The sequence below is a fragment of the Zootoca vivipara genome, chromosome 4, assembly GCF_965207765.1.
Source record: "Zootoca vivipara chromosome 4, rZooViv2.hap1.1, whole genome shotgun sequence".
NCBI lineage: Eukaryota > Metazoa > Chordata > Lepidosauria > Squamata > Lacertidae > Zootoca > Zootoca vivipara.
The window spans coordinates 99,725,146-99,747,053 of NC_142587.1; the positions used below are offsets into that span (position 1 = coordinate 99,725,146).

The window sequence follows — 21,908 nt, forward strand, 5'->3', positions numbered from 1 at the left end:
CAGAATCCGGCACTGCCCCTTTTCGCGACCTTGACCAACATAAGAGTCGCGGGACAGCTAACCTCCTCCCCTTTCTCCTCCTCCTTAATTCCGGTGTGGGGGGGAAAGGTCTCTGGCCCTTTTGAGTCCCCTCCTCTCTTCCCCCCCCTTCCTGCCTGAGGACCAGTGGCTCTTGGATGTTGCCAGAGTTCTGGCACTCCCTCTCCGTCTCCTGACTTCCCCCTTCTGACCCTTCGCTTTCATTACTGCTGGGAGATGGGCTGCTCCTGATGAGGGGGGGGGCAGTTCCCTATAAGCCTTCCCCCTTACACTAGCCTATATATCTGAGTTTCTAACACTGAACTGAACCTACCCCGCAGGGTTGCTGTGTGGGTTAAATAAGGAGGGGGGGGAGAAGAACCATGTGAAAAGGCGGCACGGCCTTCTGGGAGGCAAAAAACAGCAAAGGGTCTGGTGGCCTGTTTATGATTTTATTATCATTATGTTTATTATTATTGTATTTTAATATTTTCTTGGAAGCCGCCCAGAGTGGCTGGGGAAACCCAGCCAGATGGGCGGGGTAGAAATAATAAATTATTCTTTATTATTACAATGATGGCATTGTCTAGGCAAGAAGGCTTTAAAAAGTGTTAGCGTTTAAAGAGAGCTTCTGTAACCTGGTTCCCCCTTCAGGTGGGTGGACTACATCTCCCATCAGCCCCAGTTAACCGGGCTGTATGATGGGAATTGGGAAGGGGGCAAGGAGCTTTTAACGACAGACGAAAGAAAGGACTTCTTTGCACAGCCCATGAACTGTGGAACTCCCTGCCACAGGAGGCAGGGATGATTGGACAAATTGGAGGAGGAGAGGGCTGTTGGGAAGGGGGCAAGGAGCTTTTAAAGGTAAGGGTAAAGGGACCCCGGACCATTAGGTCCAGTCGTGACCGACTCTGGAGTTGCGCGCTCATCTCGCATTATTGGCCGAGGGAGCCGGCGTATAGCTTCCAGGTCATGTGGCCAGCATGACAAAGCCGCTTCTGGCAAACCAGAGCAGTACATGGAAACGCCGTTTACCTTCCCACTGGAGCAGTACCTATTTATCTACTTGCACTTTTACGTGCTTTCGAACTGCTAGGTTGGCAGGAGCTGGGACCAAGCAACAGGAGCTCACCCCGTCACAGGGATTCGAACTGCCAACCTTCTGATCAGCAAGCCCTAGGCTCAGTGGTTTAACCACAGCGCCACCTGGTTTAATGACAGACAAAAGAAAGGTCTTCTTTGCACAGTCCATGAGCTGTGGAACTCCCTGCCACAGGAGGCAGGGATGATTGGACAAATTGGAGGAGGAGAGGGCTGTCCATGGCTCTTGGCCATGCTTCCGGAAACCACAGGAGGGGAGAGGGCTCCTCCGCTCGGATTCTGCTTTTGGGCTTCCCGTGAGCACCGGGTTGGTTGGCCAGGTGAGGCGAAACTTGAATTCCTACCTGGGCTGCTGTTTGCTTTCTGAGCTACAATCCTTCAAAAACTGTGTGGAAGAGATCTTAAAGAGCGACGAGCATTTCTGAACTGCCACCGCTTTGTCTCAAAGATCAGCAAATCAGCTCGTATGGGTAGAACGTCCTTTTTGAGGGAAAATAGCCAGTTCCCCAGAGTGAGGCTGTTGACGAAGCCTATTTTGGTGTGATGCTGCCACCTTGTGTTGAAATCAATTCAGCCGAGAACCCAGTGAGAGAAGTAAGTTACAGGCACGGCACCCTAGGAATGTCTCCTGTGCAAGTCTGGCACACATCGTAGAATCATGGAGTTACCGAGTTGGAAGGGACCCCAAGGGTCATCCAGTCCAACCCCCACAATGCAGGAATCTTACAGGAGCACAGATGGGGGTGCCAAAGCTGTGCATGCACAATAACCCCCCCCCCAACATCTCTAGTTAAAAGTAAACTAGCTAGAGTGGTGCATGCTCTAGTTATCTCTCGCTTGGACTACTGCAATGCGCTCTACGTGGGGCTACCTTTGAAGGTGACTCGGAAACTACAACTAATCCAGAATGCGGCAGCTAGACTGGTGACTGGGAGCGGCCGCCGAGACCACATAACACCGGTTTTGAAAGATCTACATTGGCTCCCAGTACGTTTCCAAGCACAATTCAAAGTGTTGGTGCTGACCTTTAAAGCCCTAAATGGCCTCGGTCCAGTATACCTGAAGGAGCATCTCCACCTCCATCATTCTGCCCGGACACTGAGGTCCAGCACCGAGGGCCTTCTGGTGGTTCCCTCGTTGCGAGAAGCCAAGTTGCAGGGAACCAGGCAGAGGGCCTTCTCGGTGGTGGCGCCTACCCTGTGGAACACCCTCCCAACAGATGTCAAAAAGGAAAACAACTACCAGACTTTTAGAAGACATCTGAAGGCAGCCCTGTTCAGGGAGGCTTTTAATGTTTAATAGATTATTGTGTTTTATTCTTCTGTTGGAAGCCGCCCAGAGTGGCTGGGGAGACCCGGCCAGATGGGTGGGGTATAAATGCTAAATTATTATTATTATTATTATTATTATTATTATTATTATTATTATTAACACCCTTGTCTGAGAACCTGGAGAGCCACTGCATGAAAGCAGGCATTAGCAGGGCACTCACGGTGGTGGCACCCACAGGTGGAACTCCCTGCCTGGGGAAATCCCACTTCTAGCCATGTTCGGGCGCAGCTTGGAATCTCTCCTCTTTTGTTCAGGCCTTTGGGATGTGTGTGTGTGTGCGTGTATACGAAGGTTGTCGGGGAGATATTATCTGCTGCCATTTTCCCAGATTTTTCAAAATGATGAAATGTGTTGCTTTATTGCTTGAGAGCCGGAGTGGTTTAGTGCTTATAGTGCCGGGCTGGGACCTGAGAGACCAGGGTTCAAATCCCCCACTCGGCTATGAAACTCCCTGGCTGACCTTGGCCCAGCCTACCTCACAGGGCTGTTGCGGGGATCAGTTGAGGAGGGGGAGAACCATGGTGCGTCACCTTGAGAAAAGGGGGGCTGTTAATGCCAAAAATGTTACGCCGTGGTTCCGCTCCTTCCTCCTGGGCCGTGTCCAGAAAGTGGTGTTGGGGGATGAGTGTTCAGACCCCTGGGCTCTCACTTGTGGGGTGCCTCAGGGTTCTGTCCTCTCCCCCATGCTTTTTAACATCTATATGCAGCCACTGGGAGAGATCATCAGGGGGTTTGGGCTGGGTGTTCATCAGTATGCGGATGATACCCAGCTCTACCTCTCTTTCAAATCAGAACCAGTGAAGGCGGTGAAGGTCCTGTGTGAGTGCCTGGAGGCGGTTGGAGGATGGATGGCGGCTAACAGATTGAGATTGAATCCTGACAAGTACTGTTTGTGGGGGACAGGAGGCGGGCAGGTGTGGAGGACTCCCTGGTCCTGAATGGGGTAACTGTGCCCCTGAAAGACCAGGTGTGCAGCCTGGGCGTCATTTTGGACTCACAGCTGTCCATGGAGGTGCAGGTCAACTCTGTGTCCAGGGCAGCTGTTTATCAGCTCCATCTGGTACGCAGGCTGAGACCCTACCTGCCCACTGACTGTCTCTCCAGAGTGGTGCATGCTCTAGTTATCTCTCGCTTGGACTACTGCAATGCGCTCTACGTGGGGCTACCTTTGAAGGTGACCCGGAAACTGCAATTAATCCAGAATGCGGCAGCTAGACTGGTGACTGGAAGTGGCCGCCGAGACCACATAACATCGGTCCTAAGAGACCTACATTGGCTCCCAGTACGTTTCCGAGCACAATTCAAAGTGTTGGTGCTGACCTTTAAAGCCCTAAACGGCCTTGGCCCAGTATACCTGAAGGAGCGTCTCCACCCCCATTGTTCAGCCCGGACACTGAGGTCCAACGCCGAGGGCCTTCTGGCGGTTCCCTCCCTGCGAGAAGCAAAGGTACAGGGAACCAGGCAGAGGGCCTTCTCGGTAGTGGCGCCCACCTTGTGGAACGCCCTTCCATCGGAGGTCAAGGAGATAAACAACTACCTGACATTTAGAAAACACCTAAAGGCAGCCCTGTTTAGGGAAGTTTTTAATCTGTGATATTTTAATGTATTTTGGTATTTGTTGGAAGCCGCCCAGAGTGGCTGGGGAAACCCAGCCAGATGGGCGGGGTATAAATAAATAAATAAATAAATAAATAAATAATAATTGAAGGCCACAGGGCCCACACTACCCATATACCAAATATGCCCGTAAAACAGGACCTGAAAAGAACTGGGGAAAGTTTCCCGAAGGCATTTCCTTCTGCAGAGGAAACACTCGGGATTGATCTGTGTGCTAAAATAAAGGACAATTATCTCAGGGTTTGTTTCCTAAACGCCCAAGGGCGAAGGAATGGTTTTCTGTGCAGCTTGCGCACCCTAAAATGTTATAGCAATTATAAAGCAAAAGCCAGATACTTTTAAACACAGAGAAGTTGCTTCTCTTGCAGCCCTCTTGTTTCTGAGCAACGCAGGTTGTCTTCTCTCTCTCTCTCTCTCTCTCTCTCTCTCTCTCTCTCTCTTGAGGCAGACCCTTCAGAAACTCCGGGGGGTCTGCGCAAAAAAGAAAGGAGAGTGGAAAAAAGTTTCTGCGAGAGGAGGAAGTCTGCCAGCCGTGGTGGATTCTGGGTGCTGTTGCTTTCTCTCTGCCACTTTCATATTCTCTCTCTTTAAAGCAGCCTCTGCGCTCTCTCTCTCTCTTTCGCTCTCTCTTCATTTTTCAGGAAGTCCTATCAGGAAGTGCTTTTGCAGAAAGCAAAAAAAAAAAGAAAAAAGGGGGAAAAAGCTTGCTGTGCAAAGGTTGTGGTCTCTTGGCTTTCGCAGTTCATCTGGAGGGGGGCTCCCTCCCTCTCTCTCTCTTTTCTTGGGGCATCTCTAAAGGGGGATCTTTGAGACAAAAGGGCAGAAAAGAGGTGCCCCCCCATCTGCGCCACTCTCTTGTGTGCCCTGTTGGCATTTGGAAGCCAGCCTGCCTGCCTGCCTGCCTGCCTGCCTGCCTGCCTGCCTGCCTGCCTGCCATGGGACTGCAGAGGTTTCCGAGGCCTTCGCCGCCACGTCCCCCAGGTAACAGAGCTGAGGACAAACTTGGACTTGTCTCCTCTTTGCAAAGCAAGGAGCTGAAAGGAAAGGAGCAATGGAGAGACCTGACTTTTGGCTTTGTGTGGGTAGAGGCTGCTAATTCTCTCCCCCTCTAAAAAGCAGGCTGCCTTCCTTTTTCTGATGGTTGAAAACTGCTCTGTGCGCGACATCTTTTGGAAGGAGATTTGGGGCTTTTGTGGGGTGGGTGGGGGGGAAAACCGGTCTTGTGTAGGGGAGAGGGAGAAATTCAACTTTCTTGATGTGGGTTTATTTTTATCTTTTTAAGCTGCTTGGTTTCTCCCAGTTTGGGGCTTTGTTCCTGGAAGGTCTGAGATTTATATGTGCATAAAAGTCGGGGGAACTTTGTTGAAGCCTTGTGAAGAGTCGACCGCCAGGAGCCTCGGTGATGCTCCAAGATTGAGAGGGTTCTGGCAGAATCGTAGAATTGTGGAATCAGGAGGGACACCCAAGGATCATCTAGGCCAACCCCCTGCAATGCAGGAATCACAGCTAAAGGTCCTTGGCAATCACTTATCAGGGTTATTGATTCTGGACTGGGATAGTTTCCCCTGTCGTGATAAACATGGGTGAAAGATGACTACGGTAGGATTTATTGGGGCTTTTCCGGCTGCTTAAAGGAATCTTTGATAACAAATCAAATGAAACTTAAAATTTGAATTATTACATAAAACAATATTGAATAGGCTGGAAAATGCATATGTTACAGTCTACACAGTAGCAGGTTTTTTTCCACTGTTAACATCAGGATTCCCCCCCAATTTTTATTGATAATTTGATTTTTATTAAAATAAAATAAAAAAATCCTTCCGGTAGCACCTTAGAGACCAACTAAGTTTGTCATAGGTATGAGCTTTCGTGTGCATGCACACTTCTTCAAACACACTGAAACAGAAGCTTTTTTTTAAATCATTTTTTTTGATCATTTTATTTTATCTCTTTTTTATTGATCATTTTTATTCTTTTATCTCTTTTTTATTGACCATTTTTATTGATCATTTTATTCTTTTATCTCTTTTTTATTGACCATTTTTATTGATCATTTTATTCTTTTATCTCTTTTTTATTGATCATTTTTATTGATCATTTTATTCTTTTATCTCTTTTTTATTGATCATTTTTATTGATCATTTTATTCTTTTATCTCTTTTTTATTGATCATTTTATTCTTTTATCTCTTTTGTAAAACGCTTTGAGTTTGTTTTTTTACAGTCAAGCAGGGTATAAATTTTATGAAATAAATATGTTTTATTCAGTTACATATATATATATATATATATAAATTTAAAGAACAGCAATAAATGAGAACGTGCCTTTTGGATAAAAAAATGTTTCTTAGACCTACCTCAAAACGGGCCAAGAGGGAGCTTAGCTGACCTCCCGAGAGATCTCCCTTTGTGGAGCCACCACTGAAAAGGCCTTTGCCAAAGATGGGGCAGATAACAGAACTGCAAGTGAAGACGCCCCAGGGGATCCTCGGATCAGGACTGTTTTCACAAACTAGCAATGCATCCTGTAGAATTCTATCCATTAGATTTTATCTGAAACAATCAGAACGAATTTCAGGAACCAAAAAGGTCGTACTGAAATACAGTGGTACCTTGGGTTGCGGACCCAATCCGTTCCGGGGTGCCGTTCGCACCCTGAAAAGTCCACAACCCGAGCGGCGATAGAGCGCTTCTGCGCATGCACGCGCGGCAGAACCCGGATGTAAACACTTCCAGGTCTGCCGCATTCATATGCTGAAAGATTGCAACCTGCAGCGGACGCAACCCGAAGTATGACTGGATATTTGTGGGGGACAGGAGGCTGGCAGGTGTGGAGGACTCCCTGGTCCTGAATGGGGTAACTGTGCCCCTGAAGAACCAGGTACGCAGCCTGGGAGTCATTTTGGACTCACAGCTGTCCATGGAGGCGCAGGTCAATTCTGTATCCAGGGCAGCTGTCTCTCAGCTCCATCTGGTACGCAAGCTGAGACCCTACCTGCCCGCAGACTGTCTCGCCAGAGTGGTGCATGCTCTAGTTATCTCTCGCTTGGACTACTGCAATGCGCTCTACGTGGGGCTACCTTTGAAGGTGACCCGGAAACTACAACTAATCCAGAATGCAGCAGCTAGACTGGTGACTGGGAGCGGCCGCCAAGACCACATAACACCGGTCTTGAAAGATCTCCATTGGCTCCCAGTATGTTTCCAAGCACAGTTCAAAGTGTCGGTGCTGACCTTTAAAGCCCTAAACGGCCTCAGTCCTGTATACCTGAAGGAGCGTCTCCACCCCCATTGTTCAGCCCGGACACTGAGGTCCAGCTCTGAGGGCCTTCTGGTGGTTCCCTCGTTGCGAGAAGCCAAGTTGCAGGGAGCCAGGCAGAGGGCCTTCTCGGTGGTGGCGCCCGCCCTGTGGAACACCCTCCCATCAGATGTCAAAGAGGAAAACAGCTAGAAGACATCTGAAGGCAGCCCTGTTTAGGGAGGCTTTTAATCTTTAAACGATTATTTTATTCTTCTGTTGGAAGCCGCCCAGAGTGGCTGGGGAAACCCAGCCAGATGGGCGGGGTAGAAATAATCTATTATTATTATTATTATTATTATTATTATTATTATTATTATTATATGACTTTTGTGCCACTTGGCCCCAAAATGGCAACTAGGCATTCTGTTTCGCCAACTGTAACCCTGGTTTAAGGAGACATTTGGCTTATATACCTGAGTCACGAAGAGTCGGACACGACTAAACAACTAAACAACAACAACAACCTGAGTTTCTAATGGTGCATAAAGATTGTGCAACGTCACAAAGGCTGGCAACAGCAATCCCACTTTGTGGGAATCCCTCGCAGATGACTGCAGCGCTTGGAGACAGGCTGTGCGTCCACAACAGTGACCAGAGGAGGAATGACCGCTGGGAGGAGAGCAGAGAGAGACGAAATGCCCCTGGTGCGTCTGCATCAGCACAACTGGACACCTTCATCTGCCCCGGCTGCAAGAAAACATGTCTCTCCTGCAGCCACAGCGGGCACTGCAAACTCCCAGCAGTTTGACTTCACCCCCAAAGGAGCACTCCTCCACTGTCTCCCGAGACAGACGGGTGCCAACAAGAATATCACCTGCTATGCATGCAGAAGACCCCAGATTTAATCCCCTGCGACTCCAGGTACGGCTCAGAGAGAAGCCTTTCTTTTTCAATTATTAGAAATATCACATACCTATAACATTCATATTACATTCCCTCCTCCCACCCCTCCTGGGCTTCCCCCAACTTCCACTTCTGATTTATTTCCCCCTATTACAAACTGCTGTTTCAAAAAGAATACACTAAGACGCCTGCTTCTTGGGAGAAAAGCAATGACAAACCTAGAGAGCATCTTAAAAAAGCAGAGACATCACCTTGCCGATAAAGGTCCGTATAGTTAAAGCTATGGTTTCCCCAGTGGTGATGTATGGAAGTGAGAGCTGGACCATAAAGAAGGCTGATCGCCGAAGAATTGATGCTTTTGAATTATGGTGCTGGAGGAGACTCTTGAGAGTCCCATGGACTGCAAGAAGATCAAACCTATCCATTCTGAAGGAAATCAGCCCTGAGTGCTCAATGGAAGGACAGATCGTGAAGCTGAGGCTCCAAGACTTTGGCCACCTCATGAGAAGAGAAGACTCCCTGGAAAAGACCCTGATGCTGGGAAAGATGGAGGGCACAAGGAGAAGGGGACGACAGAGGACGAGATGGTTGGACAGTGTTTTCGGAGCTACGAACATGCGTTTGACCAAACTGCGGGAGGCAGTGGAAGACAGGAGTGCCTGGCGTGCTATGGTCCATGGGGTCACGAAGAGTCGGACATGACTAAACGACTAAACAACAACAACAACATATGATTCCTTTGTTTTCTACATATTTTTGATGATAAAGATGTGAGTGTTTATTTAAAACCTGCCATCAAGTCAATAGTCTTCCTTTGTTTCTGCAAGTATACTATAAATGGTTCCCACTCTCTTTCAAAGTCACTGTTGTCTCCCCCCCCCATAGTCTGCCCGTCAATTTTGCCATTTCTGCATAGTTCATCAGTTTTTCTTGCTATTGTTCTTTAGTTGGTACTTCTCCAATCTTCCAATTTTGTGCTATCAAAATTCTCGCTGCTGTAGTAGCATACATAAATACAAAAAAAGGACGCCTCTTTGAAATCCTGGAGAGCTGCTGCCAGCCAGTGTAGGCAGTGTAAGCCAGAATTAATGCTACATTTAATGCTTATAAGCCAGAAATTTTCCTTTCCTGGCAAAGGAACAGGGATTTTTTTTTAAACTGCCAGAAGCGGCCATTTAATTTAGTTGTGATTCCACCTTTGCTGGGGGAGCGGTGGACTAGGTGCCTTTTGCGTGCCTTCCGCTTCTGTGATTCTACTTTAAACAAATGGCCTTCCTCTCGCCTTCTCTCCAAGCGAATGATTAAGATTAAGTGCCCCACGTTCTTCATTTCCCCAGTGCAGCCAGAATCCTAAATGCAGGGGGTTGGACTTGATGACCTTTGGGGTGTCCCTTCCAACTCTGCAATTCCACCAGCCAGTCCCGCAGCCTAGAAAGCAGCCTTGAGAATGGTGGAGCATTTCCCCACAAGGAGCTGGCTTGGGTTATTCCCGTCTCCAATCTTCCCAGAACTTAATGACAGGGCTGTAAGGAAATAATGAACAGGATTCTGGCTCATTTTTGCGGCCAGTGCTGTCGGGAGACAAGGGAGCCCCTGTTCTTGCAGCTGAGTTTGGGGAGAGGGGAGTTTCTTTCAGCCTCTTTCTCTCCAGCTTGTGGTCTGCTTGGCCTCCCCGTCGCCTTTGCCCTCTCCGGCGTCTATATTTAGGGCTCTCTCAGACAGCGCTAATTTGGGTGCAGAGAGGGCAAGTCTTTTCCACATGCATTCAGGAACAATGGCCAGCACAGACTGGGGGGGGGTCACCAACTCTCTGACCCTCTGCATGTTTCCACGCTTGAGTGCGACACCAAGATGCATCTTTGGTTAGAGGCATTCTTAAAAATGGTTATTTGTTTCATATAGGAATCTATATTATTAATAATAATAATAATAATAATAATAATAATAATAATAATAATATATTTATACCCCGCCCATCTGGCTGGATTTTCCCAGCCACTCTGGGCAGCTTCCAACAAAATATGCAGTGTTAAAAACTCAGGTATATAAACTGGCCACTGGTCCCATCACCTCCTGGCAAATAGAAGGGGAAGAAATGGAGGCAGTGAGAGATTTTACTTTCTTGGGCTCCTTGATCACTGCAGATGGTGACAGCAGTCACGAAATTAAAAGACGCCTGCTTCTTGGGAGAAAAGCAATGACAAACCTAGACAGCATCTTAAAAAGCAGAGACATCACCTTGCCTACAAAGGTCCGTATAGTTAAAGCTATGGTTTTCCCAGTAGTGATGTATGGAAGTGAGAGCTGGACCATAAAGAAGGCTGATCGCCGAAGAATCGATGCTTTTGAATTATGGTGCTGGAGGAGACTCTTGAGAGTCCCATGGACTGCAAGAAGATCAAACCTATCCATTCTGAAGGAAATCAGCCTTGAGCGCTCACTGGAAGGACAGATCGTGAAGCTGAGGCTCCAATACTTTGGCCACCTCATGAGAAGAGAAGAATCCTTGGAAAAGACCTTGATGTTGGGAAAGATGGAGGGCACAAGGAGAAGGGGGCGACAGAGGATGAGATGGTTGGACAGTGTTCTCGAAGCTACGAACATGAGTTTGACCAAACTGCGGGAGGCAGTGGAAGACAGGAGTGCCTGGCGTGCTATGGTCCATGGGGTCACGAAGAGTCGGACACGACTAAACGACTAAACAACAACAATATAAACTAGACGCCAAATGGCTCCGTAAACCAGGGTTAAAGTTAAAGGGACCCCTGACAATTGGGTCCAGTCACGGATGACTTTGGGGTTGCAGCGCTCATCTCGCATTATTGGCCGAGGGAGCCGGCGTACAGCTTCCAGGTCATGTGGCCAGCATGACTAAGCCGCTTCTGGCGAGCCAGAGCAGCGGACAGAAACGGCGTTTACCTTCCCGCCGGAGTGGTACCTATTTATCTACTTGCACTTTGACGTGCTTTCGAACTACTAGGTTGGCAGGAGCTGGGACTGAGCAACGGGAGCTCACCCCGTCACAAGGATTCGAACCGCCGACCTTCTGATCAGCAAGCCCACAGCCCACCTGCGCCTAGTTGCCATTTTGGGGCCAGACAGCACAAAAGTCGTATACAGTTGTGCCTTGGATCTCGAACACCTTGGCTCCTGAATACATCAGATCACGAACGATCGAAACCCGGAAGTGAGCATTCCCGTTTTCAAATGCTTTTTGGAAGCCGAACGTCCAGCTGCAGGAGCCTCCTTCAGCCAATCGGAAACCGTGCTTTGGTTTCCGAATGTTTTGGAAGTCGAATGGACTTCCGGAACGGATTCCGTTTGCTTTCCAAGGTACGACTGTATTTCAGTATGACCTTTTGGGTTCCTGAAATTCGTTCTGATTGTTCAGATAAAATATAACAGAGAATTCTACAAGATGGTTGCAAGTGGCCCATAGCCAGGTGCAAAATCTGCTTGACTCCTGGCAGATTTCGAACATTGCATATATGGCACTTTTCTGCCTATATCCATAAAAATGCAAGGCTGTCTTCGCACTGCTCCCATTGGAGGATTCGTGGGGCTGTATTACAATCCTGGATTTGCACAAAGTCAAGGGTCGGTAAGGGAGCAAAGGGAAGGCAGGTCGTATCAAACCAATGGCCATAGCATGGGCGTGAGAAGGGGGAGACACTGAAGGGGGGGGAATTGTGGTTTAAAACAACAGTTTACTCAAAGTCTACTGTCCCGATCAAGGGAAGTCATGGTACCACTGTATTCTGCTGTGGCCGGACCCCACCTGGAATACTGGGCCCAATTCTGGGCATCACAATTTAAGAAGGATGTTGACAAGGTGGGCAGAGGAGGGAGGCCAAGATGATCCAGGGTCTGGAAACCAAGCCTGATGAGGAACGGTTGAAGGAGGTGGGTCTGTTCAGTGTGGAAAAGAGGAGGCTGAGAGGAGATAGAATAGCCACCTTCAAATATCTCAAGGGCTGTCACATGGAAGGTGGAGCAAGTTTGTTTTCTCCTGCTCCGGAGGGTAGGACTCGCACCCATGGCTTCGTTACAAGAAAGGAGATTCCAACTAAATATCAGGAAGAACTTTCTGCCAGTCAGCTGAACGGTCTCCCTCGGGAGTTTGTCGACTCCTTTTGAGCAAAGCTTGGATGGTCTTCTGTCATGGATGATCAAACTGAGATTCCTGCATCACGGGGGTTGGAATAGATGACCCTTGGGGTTCCTTCCAGCTCTGCTATCCTACGCTTCTGTGATGGAAGTAAGCTCCCCTGGGTTGCTGCTTATCACTTTGCACAAAGTTGTAAGGGTGATCTCAAAGCTGACTTGGTAGTCAGATAGCTTCTGTTACATCTCCTGTTATTTTTTCCAAGCTATGTACTTTGTCTGATCGATATTCTACAGTACAGCCATTTAAATGTCTTTGCAGGAAGTGGGGGTTATTGCTTTTATTTCATTTCAACAATCTACTTGTGCTTTTACCTCGTATGAAGCTCTTGTGACAAAGGGCTGAATATGAACCTGATAATACTTTGCAATATAAATTGAGCAGAAACCTCTAAATACGGAAACAAGGAGGCCCTCCTTGTGGCTGGCTAATTTGGCATTAATTTGGCATTGCATTTGTACCCCAAATGCATTCTGCCCCCCCCCACAAGTTGGGGTGCCGATGCTCATTCCCGGCACACTTTTAGCGCTGCGTTGGCCAGACCCCTTTCCCCCGGATGCTTGTGAAGGTGGCGCAGAGCTTCTACCCAACGTTTTATGAGCTAGACTGGCACCCTCTGGCTTGGCGCAACTTTTCCAGTGAGAGGCCTCCCAGCCGGAGCGGAGAGGAAGGATTACTGCCTCTTTGTTTCGTTTCTATAGAGGCGGCGGCGGCGGCAACCCAGGGAGAGCCAGCCCCGTTCGCGTTTGCCCATGTAGGCTTCCGCCACTGCCCTCCCAGCCTGCCCAGAGGCTGTCTGTCGGGGGGCCAAGAATAGGGCGTCCAGCTGCCAATAAATGCCACCAGGCTGCAAGAGTGACCCCCGAGGTAACCCCAGAGCCTGGACGCCAGCCCTACAAGGGGAGCTCTGTTGCAGCTTGGACTTGGTGAGCCTTGGGGGTCTCTTTCCAACTCTCTAGTTCTATGATTCTATGAGGCCAGCCAGGATTCCTCTGTTGCTGTTTCTGATCTCCCCCGTTCTTTGCATTCAGGTCAGTTGCACTCTTAGAGAGAGAGAGAGAGAGAGAGAGAGAGAGAGAGAGAGAGAGAGAGAGAGAGATTTTGTTCTTTTAAAGTTGTGTGTTATTTTTTTGGGGGGGGGGCGGGGGGAGGCAGGAAGCCCCAACTCTGTTTGGAGTTGCTCTCTTCGGTCAGATCTTCCGGATGTGGCCACAGGTCCCCCCCCCCAGTGCACTCTCCTTGCACGTGAAATCGCTCTCCCTTCCCTCTCTGTCTGCTTCTGGTAAAAAAACCAAAAACGTTTCCGTAATGGGCCCTGGCGTTTGGCAGGAATCTCTTATCACATTTGGGGACTTTGCAATAAACTACAGTTGTTGTTGTTGTTGTTGTTTAGTCGTGTCCGACTCTTCGTGACCCCATGGACCATAGCACGCCAGGCACTCCTGTCTTGCACTGCCTCCCGCAGTTTAGTCAAACTCATGTTCGTAGCTTCGAAAACACTGTCCAGCCATCTCGTCCTCTGTCGTCCCCTTCTCCTGGTGCCCTCCATCTTTCCCAACATCCAGGGAGTCTTCTCTTCTCATGAGGTGGCCAAAGTATTGGAGCCTCAGCTTCAGGATCTGTCCTTCCAGTGAGCACTGTCCATGGAGTTTTCTTGGCAGGGATACTGGAGTGGCTTGCCAGTTCCTTCTCCAGGTGGATCACGTTTAGTCAAAACTCTCCACTATGACCTGTCCATCTCAATCTTTCCCAACATCAGGGTCTTCTTCTACGGTACCGTAGTTCATTTGGCTTCATTTGGCCCTTCTCTTGCTCCACTTGCGGCGGGGGAAAAAAACAAACTCTTTTGCAGTTGTCAGTTGCACCTGCGGTGAGAGTCTGCTGCAGCTTTCTGCATTTCACTGCGCTGTGGGGGTTGGCTTGCAGCGAACACTCGGCACATATTGTGCTGTCTTTAATAAACTGCCACTTTTAGTTTCCCCAACCACTTAGAGATTTCTTCTGAAATATGAAGCAGTATATAAGTCAACAAACTTATATCCTGCAGTCGCATAGGCAAGGCTTTTTGCAGGCGGAGCTCTCAGGAGCTCAGTTCTGGTACCTCTCAGGTGGGTGCCATTGCCATTCTAAGAGAACAAGGGAGAAATGTCAGCTCCAGCACCTGTTTTTCTTGAAAAATAGCACTGAGTATGCAAGTTCAATATACAGTCATACCTCAGTTTAAGTACGCCTCGGTTTGAGTATTTTCAGTTTAAGTACTCCGCGGACCCGTCTGGAACGGATTAATCCACTTTCCATTACTTACTTTCAATGGGAAAGTACGCTTCAGGTTAAGTACGGACTTCCGGAACCAATTACACTCACCTCGGGTTAAGTACGCTTCAGGTTGAGTACTCCGCGGACCCATCTGGAACAGATTAATCCACTTTCCATTACTTTCAGTGGGAAAGTTCGCTTCAGGTTAAGTACGCTTCAGGTTAAGTACAGATTTCCGGAACCAATTGTGTTTGTAAACCGAGGTACCACTGTAGTTAATAATAATAACAAGATTGTATACTGCTTCAGGAAATCTGTTTGTGTGTTTTGCATCTCGACAAAAACCAGTGCATTCCCCCTAAAAATACAAATCCCAAGTCCTCTCGCAACTTCTTCGTGATAATAGTAAAATCACACATTTTAAATAAGCAATAGGCGTCTCCTCTGTGTGTGCGTGTGAAATAAAAAACAAAAGCAAACCATTAAAAATCCATTATGACACACCATCAGAGTGCAACATAATTACTATATATCTTTAAATATCTCATAAATATCACCAAATGAAAATGGGTGTTTACATGTAATAGAAAGCTGTTTGACAGGGGAACGGACTCAGCTTTGCAGGAGGTTTTTAAATGGATTGCCATCTATCTGGGACTCTTTAGCCGTGATGATGATGATGATGATGATGATGATGTTTAGTTGGGTCCGACTCTTCGTGACCCCATGGACCAAAGCATGCCAGGTACTCCTGTCTTCCACTGCCTCCCGCAGTTTGGTCAGACTCATGTTGGTAGCTTCGATGATATTATTATTATTATTGATAATAATAATAATAATAATAATAATAATAATAATAATAATTATACCCTGCCCATCTGACTAGGTTGCCCTGCATTACAGGGGTCGGGCTAGACTAGGCAGGGGCGTAGGAAGGGGGGTGCGGGGGGGGTTCAGTCTGCCCCGGGCGCCACCCTGATGGGTGTGTGTGACAAAATGGCCGGCGGCACTCATGCGTCTTGGCGCCCGCAGGCCCCGCGCTGTCTGCCGGCTGCTTCCCCCCCAGCTGTAAGGCGGCTGAGGCCCTGTGGTGTGCCCCTTCCCTATGGGCGCCATGCACCCCATGCCGTCTCCATCAGCAGTCGCATTTCCTCCATGCACCCCACCTCACCGGCTCAATTCTCACATCCATAAAACACTCAGACGTTCAAGAACCAATAATCAGGTACAAATCCTGCCGCAGGTCAAAAACTGACCCCCATCCTTTCCACCCCATCTTTTACCTAGGGGGCAGTGAAGTCCCCCCAACTCTCAGCTAGAGAGATGAACCCCCTTCTCCACCAACAGACGCCCACCCTGTATTTTAAATAACAACCACATAAATAAATGCTCCCCTTTGCATTCAGTGCCAAGAATGTATCCTCGATATATCTTTGTACAGAACCGTTTGCATTTTTTATTTAAAAAACCCCATAGTTCCTCTTTCTTTTTTTGCACTAGTTAAGGCCTGTGTGCATGTTTTAGAAGCCCAATGGTTGTGTTTTGTTGCTCTCAAGCGAGTCCTGTTTCCCCCTCCTGTCTGGGTTTCTCGTTGCTGCTGATCTCGGTGGTGGATTGGCAAGGATCCAGGCAGCCAAGTGGAAAAGCAGGTTTTGAGCCTGCAGATGCCAAGGGAACCTGTTTTACTGCAGGGCGAGGTTTCTCCAGGGAGGAAGGGGCCGGCCAAATGAGCTGCAGAATGTAATTTTTGGGAGGCGGAAGCTTGCGAAAGCTAAGAGAACCGAAAAGCAGCAACAGCAGTAGCAGCGGCTTGGTTTAGTTTAAAGGGGTCTGCTGTGGCTGCAGGCTTAGAGATCTAGAAAAACTGCTGATTAGGACAACTTCGGAGCCTGCACCGTTGCAGGGATCTGAAAGTTGTGCCCTCCTGGAGAAGAGAGAACTTCTCAAATCTCTGCTCTTGAAATCTAACTAGCCTCTTTTGTAAAGGTTAATTCTGTATCCGGGGCAGCTGTTTATCAGCTCCATCTGGTACACAGGCTGAGACCCTACCTGTCCGCAGACTGTCTCGCCAGAGTGGTGCATGCTCTGGTTATCTCCTGCTTGGACTACTGCAATGCGCTCTACGTGGGGCTACCTTTGAAGGTGACCCGGAAACTACAATTAAAACAGAATGCGGCAGCTAGACTGGTGACTGGGAGTAGCCGCAGAGACCACATAACACCGGTCTTGAAAGACCTGCATTGGCTCCCAGTACGTTTCCGAGCACAATTCAAAGTGTTGGTGCTGACCTTTAAAGCCCTAAATGGCCTCGGTCCTGTATACCTGAAGGAGCGTCTCCACCCCCATCATTCTGCCCAGACACTGAGGTCCAGTACTGAGGGCCTTCTGGCGGTTCCCTCCCTGTGAGAAGCCAAGTTGCAGGGAACCAGGCAGAGGGCCTTCTCGGTAGTGGCACCCACCCTGTGGAACGCCCTCCCATCAGATGTCAAAGAGAAAAACAGGTACCAGACTTTTAGAGGACATCTGAAGGCAGCCCTGTTTAGGGAAGCTTTTAATCTTTAAGAAATTAGTGTATCTTAATATTTCTGTAGGCAAGATCTTGCATACAAAGGTCTGTATAGTTAAAGCTATGGTTTCCCAGTAGTGATGTATGGAAGTGAGAGCTGGACCATAAAGAAGGCTGATCGCCCAAGAATTGATGCTTTTGAATTATGGTGCTGGAGGAGACTATTGAGAGTCCCATGGAGTGCAAGAAGATCAAACCTATCCATTCTGAAGGAAATCAGCCCTGAGTGCTCACTGGAAGGACAGATCCTGAAGCTGAGGCTCCAAGACTTTGGCCACCTCATGAGAAGAGAAGACTCCCTGGAAAAGACCCTGATGTTGGGAAAGATGGAGGGCACAAGGAGAACAGAGGACGAGGTGGTTGGACAGTGTTCTCGAAGCTACGAACATGAGTTTGACCCAACTGCGGGAGGCAGTGGAAGACAGGAGTGCCTGGCGTACTCTGGTCCATGGGGTCACGAAGAGTCGGACACGACTAAACGACTCAACAACAACAACAACAAATATTTCTGTTGGAAGCCGCCCAGAGTGGCTGGGGAAACCCAGCCAGATGGGCGGGGTATAAATAATAAATTATTATTATTATTATAAAGGGGATTTTTTCCTGAGCTCATGCGTACCCTTTGTGTGTAAGAAACGGACACTCCCCCGCCCAAGAACTAGGCACCCCAGTTTAAGAAGGATACCGACCAGCTGGAAGATGTGCAGAGATGGAAGATGACCAAGGGTCTGGAGACCAAGCCGTATGAGGATCGGTTGAGGGAGTTGGGTATGTTTAGTAGGACTGGGCGATATCTGGCTTTCAGCATCACAATATATCACCAGCTAAGCATCACGATATACCGATATATCATGAGGTCTGAAATACGGATGGAGCTATGTAAAGGTGACACCTGGTTTTCAGCTTTGTGATATACGAAGAGGCATTGACTGGCTTTATGGTTTCCCCCACATTGTGATTTTTGCATAGTGCGCACAAACACATCATGATTCTCAATATATTGCCAGGCCAAAAAGTATGAAACCGATATCACGATATGGACTTCAAACTGGTTTTGTACGATATATCAATATCTTGCCCAGCCCTAATGTTCAGCCTGGAAAAGAGGGGGACTGCAAGTTGATATGACAGCCGTCTTCAACTATCTGAAGGACTGCCTCGTTTATTGATTTATTGATTTATCCATATGTTCTCCAACCTTTTCCCTGACAGAACTCAAGGTGGTTTACAGACAAGAACTCTAAAAATGTAGAAAGACAGAGCAAGCTTGTTTTCTGCTGCCCTAGAGGAACCGATGGATTCAAATAGCAAGAAAGGATGTTTCTGAATAAATATCTGAGGGCAAGGGTTGTCTGACCACGGAACAGACTCCCTCAGAAGGTGCTGGGGTCTCCTTCGTTGGAGTTTCCTAGACGGCGGTTGGGGGGGGGCAGGAATTCATTAGCTATGATTCCTGCATTGCAGAAATTCTTGGGGTTCCCGTCTAACTCTACACTTCCATGATCCCCAGCGGTGGTTGGAACCTCCGTTGCATTTGCACGTAAAGCAGCAGTGCTCCTGATGTTTCGGACTACAACTCCCATCAGTCTCAGCCGGCCCATACTATCATGTGCTGATGGGATTTGTAGTCCAAAAGCTACAAGAGCACTCCAGGTTGGTGAAGTGTGCCCTAGAGGGAGACCAAGGCCTGTGACAACTGTGGGTCCCTAGCTGTCCTTGCACCTCCTTTTATAGAATCAGAGAACTGTAGTGTTGGAAGGGAAGCTGAGGGCCATCTAGTCCAACCCCCTGCCGCGCAGGGATCTTTTGGCCAATGTGGGGCTCGAACCCACAACCCTGAGATTAAGAATCTCAAGCTTTACCAACTGAGCTATTCCAGCTATTGCAGAGCCCATCTACTCCAGCATATTTTCACTTTGCTTTGTAGCAAATGGGAACGTGGAACCGGTGATTTATTTTTTGGGGAACCAGTGATTTAGTTTTTCCGCTTTGCCCCAGGAGGGAATCCCCCCTCCTCGTTTCCCGAGAGTAAGCAAATCACTGCCTCCTTCTCGCGGGGTGTACTGAGCTTGGAAGGCAAGCGAGAGGGAAGTTGCAACAGCGAAGGAAGTCTAATTTTGCTGAGTTTTCTGGTTGCAGCAAAGAACCTTCCTTGGTGTCTCATGTCTGGGAGCCAACAGGGTGACTGTTGGTCAGTTGGCGACGGGGCAGTTCTTTAAAAGAGGATTAGACAAATTGAAGGAGGAGAGGACTGTCGATTGCTTCTAGGCAGGATAGCTCTGCTCTGCCTCCAGAGTTGGTCCATTGACCACTTTGAGGACAGGATCTTTCTCCCTCCTCCACATGACATCGTTTCAAATATATGAAAGGATGTCATATGGAGGAGGGAGAAAGATTGTTTTCTCCTGCTCCAGAGAAGCGGACACGGAGCAATGGATTCAAACTACAAGAAAGAAGATCCCACCTAAACATTAGGAAGAACTTCCTGACAGTAAGAGCTGTTCGGCAGTGGAATTTGCTACCAAGGAGTGTGGTGGAGTCTCCTTCTTTGGAGGTCTTTAAGCAGAGGCTTGACAGGCATATGTCAAGAATGCTTTGATGGTGTTTCCTGCTTGGCAGGGGGTTGGACTGGATGACCCTTGTGGTCTCTTCCAACTCTATGATTCTAGGATGCTAGACTTAGGTGAGCCATTGGGTTAAGAAGTCTCTTCCTAGGATCTTGGTCCCATTTTTTAAAAATCTGGAACCTTGAGTTCCTTTCTATCCTGTTTCCCTTACTGTCATAATCTATTCTCTTTAAATTGCTGCAAAAGCTCACATTCAGATTGCTACAATAAAGAAATCACATTACTAGTGATATTATTGTTGTTGTTGTTGTTGTTATTTATTACATTTCTTTATATCCTTTCTGAAGATGAAAGTGTCTAGAAGACAAGCTCTACAAAGTAATTTAATACAATTAAAACAGTTTAAAGAAGGGAATCTATTAAAATAGAGGTAACAAAAACAGAGTGCTGCTATTATGGGTTTCGGCAGCTTAAATCCTCCCAAGGATCTCTCGGAATCACTCGTCCCGTTGGGACATCGAAGAAGAAATTGAGGGTAGTTTTTTGAGGGCCTTCTCGGTAGTGGCGCCCTCCCTGTGGATCGCCCTCCCATCAGATGTCAAGGAAATAAACAGCTATCTGATTTTTAGAAGACATCTGAAGGCAGCCCTGTTTGGGGAAGTTTTTAATGTTTGATGTTTTATCGTGTTTTAAATTTTCTGTTGGGAGCCGGCCACAGTGGCTGGGGAAACCCAGCCAGATGGGCGGGGTATGAGTAATAAATAATAATTATTATACATATTAAATGATGCCTTGTGTGGAGATAGTGGACATCAGATATTTCTTTTCTCCATCTTGCACAAAACTTGTTGTTCAGTTGTTTAGTCGTGTCCGACTCTTCGTGACCCCATGGACCAGAGCACGCCAGGCACTCCTGTCTTCCACTGCCTCCCGCAGTTTGGTCAGACTCATGTTGGTAGCTTCAAGAACACTGTCCAGCCATCTCGTCCTCTGTTGTCCCCTTCTCCTTGTGCCCTCCATCTTTCCCAACATCAGGGTCTTCTCTTCTCATGTGGTGGCCAAAGTATTGGAGCCTCAGCTTCACGATCTGTCCTTCCAGTGAGCACTCAGGGCTGATTTCCTTCAGAATGGAGAGGTTTGATCTTCTTGCAGTCCATGGGACTCTCAAGAGTCTCCTCCAGCACCTTAATTCAAAAGCATCAATTCTTCAGCGATCAGCCTTCTTTATGGTCCAGCTCTCACTTACATACATCACTACTGGGAAAACCAGAGCTTTAACTATACGGACCTTTGTCGGCAAGCTGATGTCTCTGCTTTCTAAGACTAGAACTATAGAACCCAGTAAAGCTGAATATTGTAGGATTCAGATGAAAGAAATAACTTCTTCACACGGTGCCTGGCTGAATTACGGGATTTCTGCCACAATGACTCTGCTCTCCCTCCACGGTCGGAGGCAGCGATGCTTCTGGATCTCCCAGTTGCTGGGAACCACAGGAGGGGAGTGTTGCTCTTGTGTTCGAATCCTGATTGCTGGTTCTCCCCAAGAGGCACCGTGCGGGAACAGGATGCTGGACTCGGTGGCCCAGGGGCCTGATCTTGCTGGGCTCCTTTTTGATGTTCTTCTGAGCTCATGAAGTGGCTGAGCCAGGGGGACGATGCCAGCTGATTTTAAAGCGAGGTCTCTGTTCTTTCTCATTCCAGTCCTCCTGTGAAAGACCACCTGCAAGACCCCGAGCAGCCACCCGCCCTCTTTCCCCGCCTGAACATCGCGGAGCAGACCGGCATCCCTGAGCCACCTTTGAAGCCCCCCCTCCTCTTCCATACGGACTTTGGTGAGTGTTTGTGCCTGGCGGAAGAGAAAGCTCAGTGCTGTGCGATCCCTCCTTCGCAGGGGGTTGAACTAGATGCCCTTTGGCGTTCCCTTCCAACACAGCGGTTCTGTGATTCTGCAAAAGGGGTGTTTGGAAGTCCACCCACTTCCCCCAACTTCACTGTTCAGATTCTGAAAGTGAAGTTCTGTTTTGTAATGCAATACATACTGGTACCTCTCAAGTGAGCACCAACGATATCACCCACCTTGGAAAACCTCTTCTGGTTGGAAAAGGCGATAGATTTTGGTCTAGGTGCACAATTGGGCATT

At 48.2% G+C, this 21,908-nt stretch overlaps 1 protein-coding gene across 19 annotated transcripts in view; it reads left to right on the plus strand.

The window, feature by feature from the left end:
- The window catches only part of ARAP1 (ArfGAP with RhoGAP domain, ankyrin repeat and PH domain 1), a 127,991-nt gene that overhangs the window by 39,121 nt on the left and 66,962 nt on the right, over positions 1–21,908 (plus strand). For 14 of the 19 annotated variants that reach the window (XR_015949747.1, XR_015949748.1, XR_015949749.1 and 11 more), the window contains one exon: positions 21,470–21,600. Coding sequence is in view for 11 of the 19 variants with exons in the window: in XM_088668489.1 (XP_088524615.1) it covers positions 21,470–21,600 (131 nt within the window). In the remaining 8 variants the exon portion in view is untranslated. Of the gene's footprint in view, positions 1–4,605; positions 5,050–13,273; positions 13,411–21,469; positions 21,601–21,908 lie in introns of those variants that run through there. The other 5 variants (XM_088668499.1, XM_088668497.1, XM_088668500.1 and 2 more) reach the window with 5 other exon arrangements.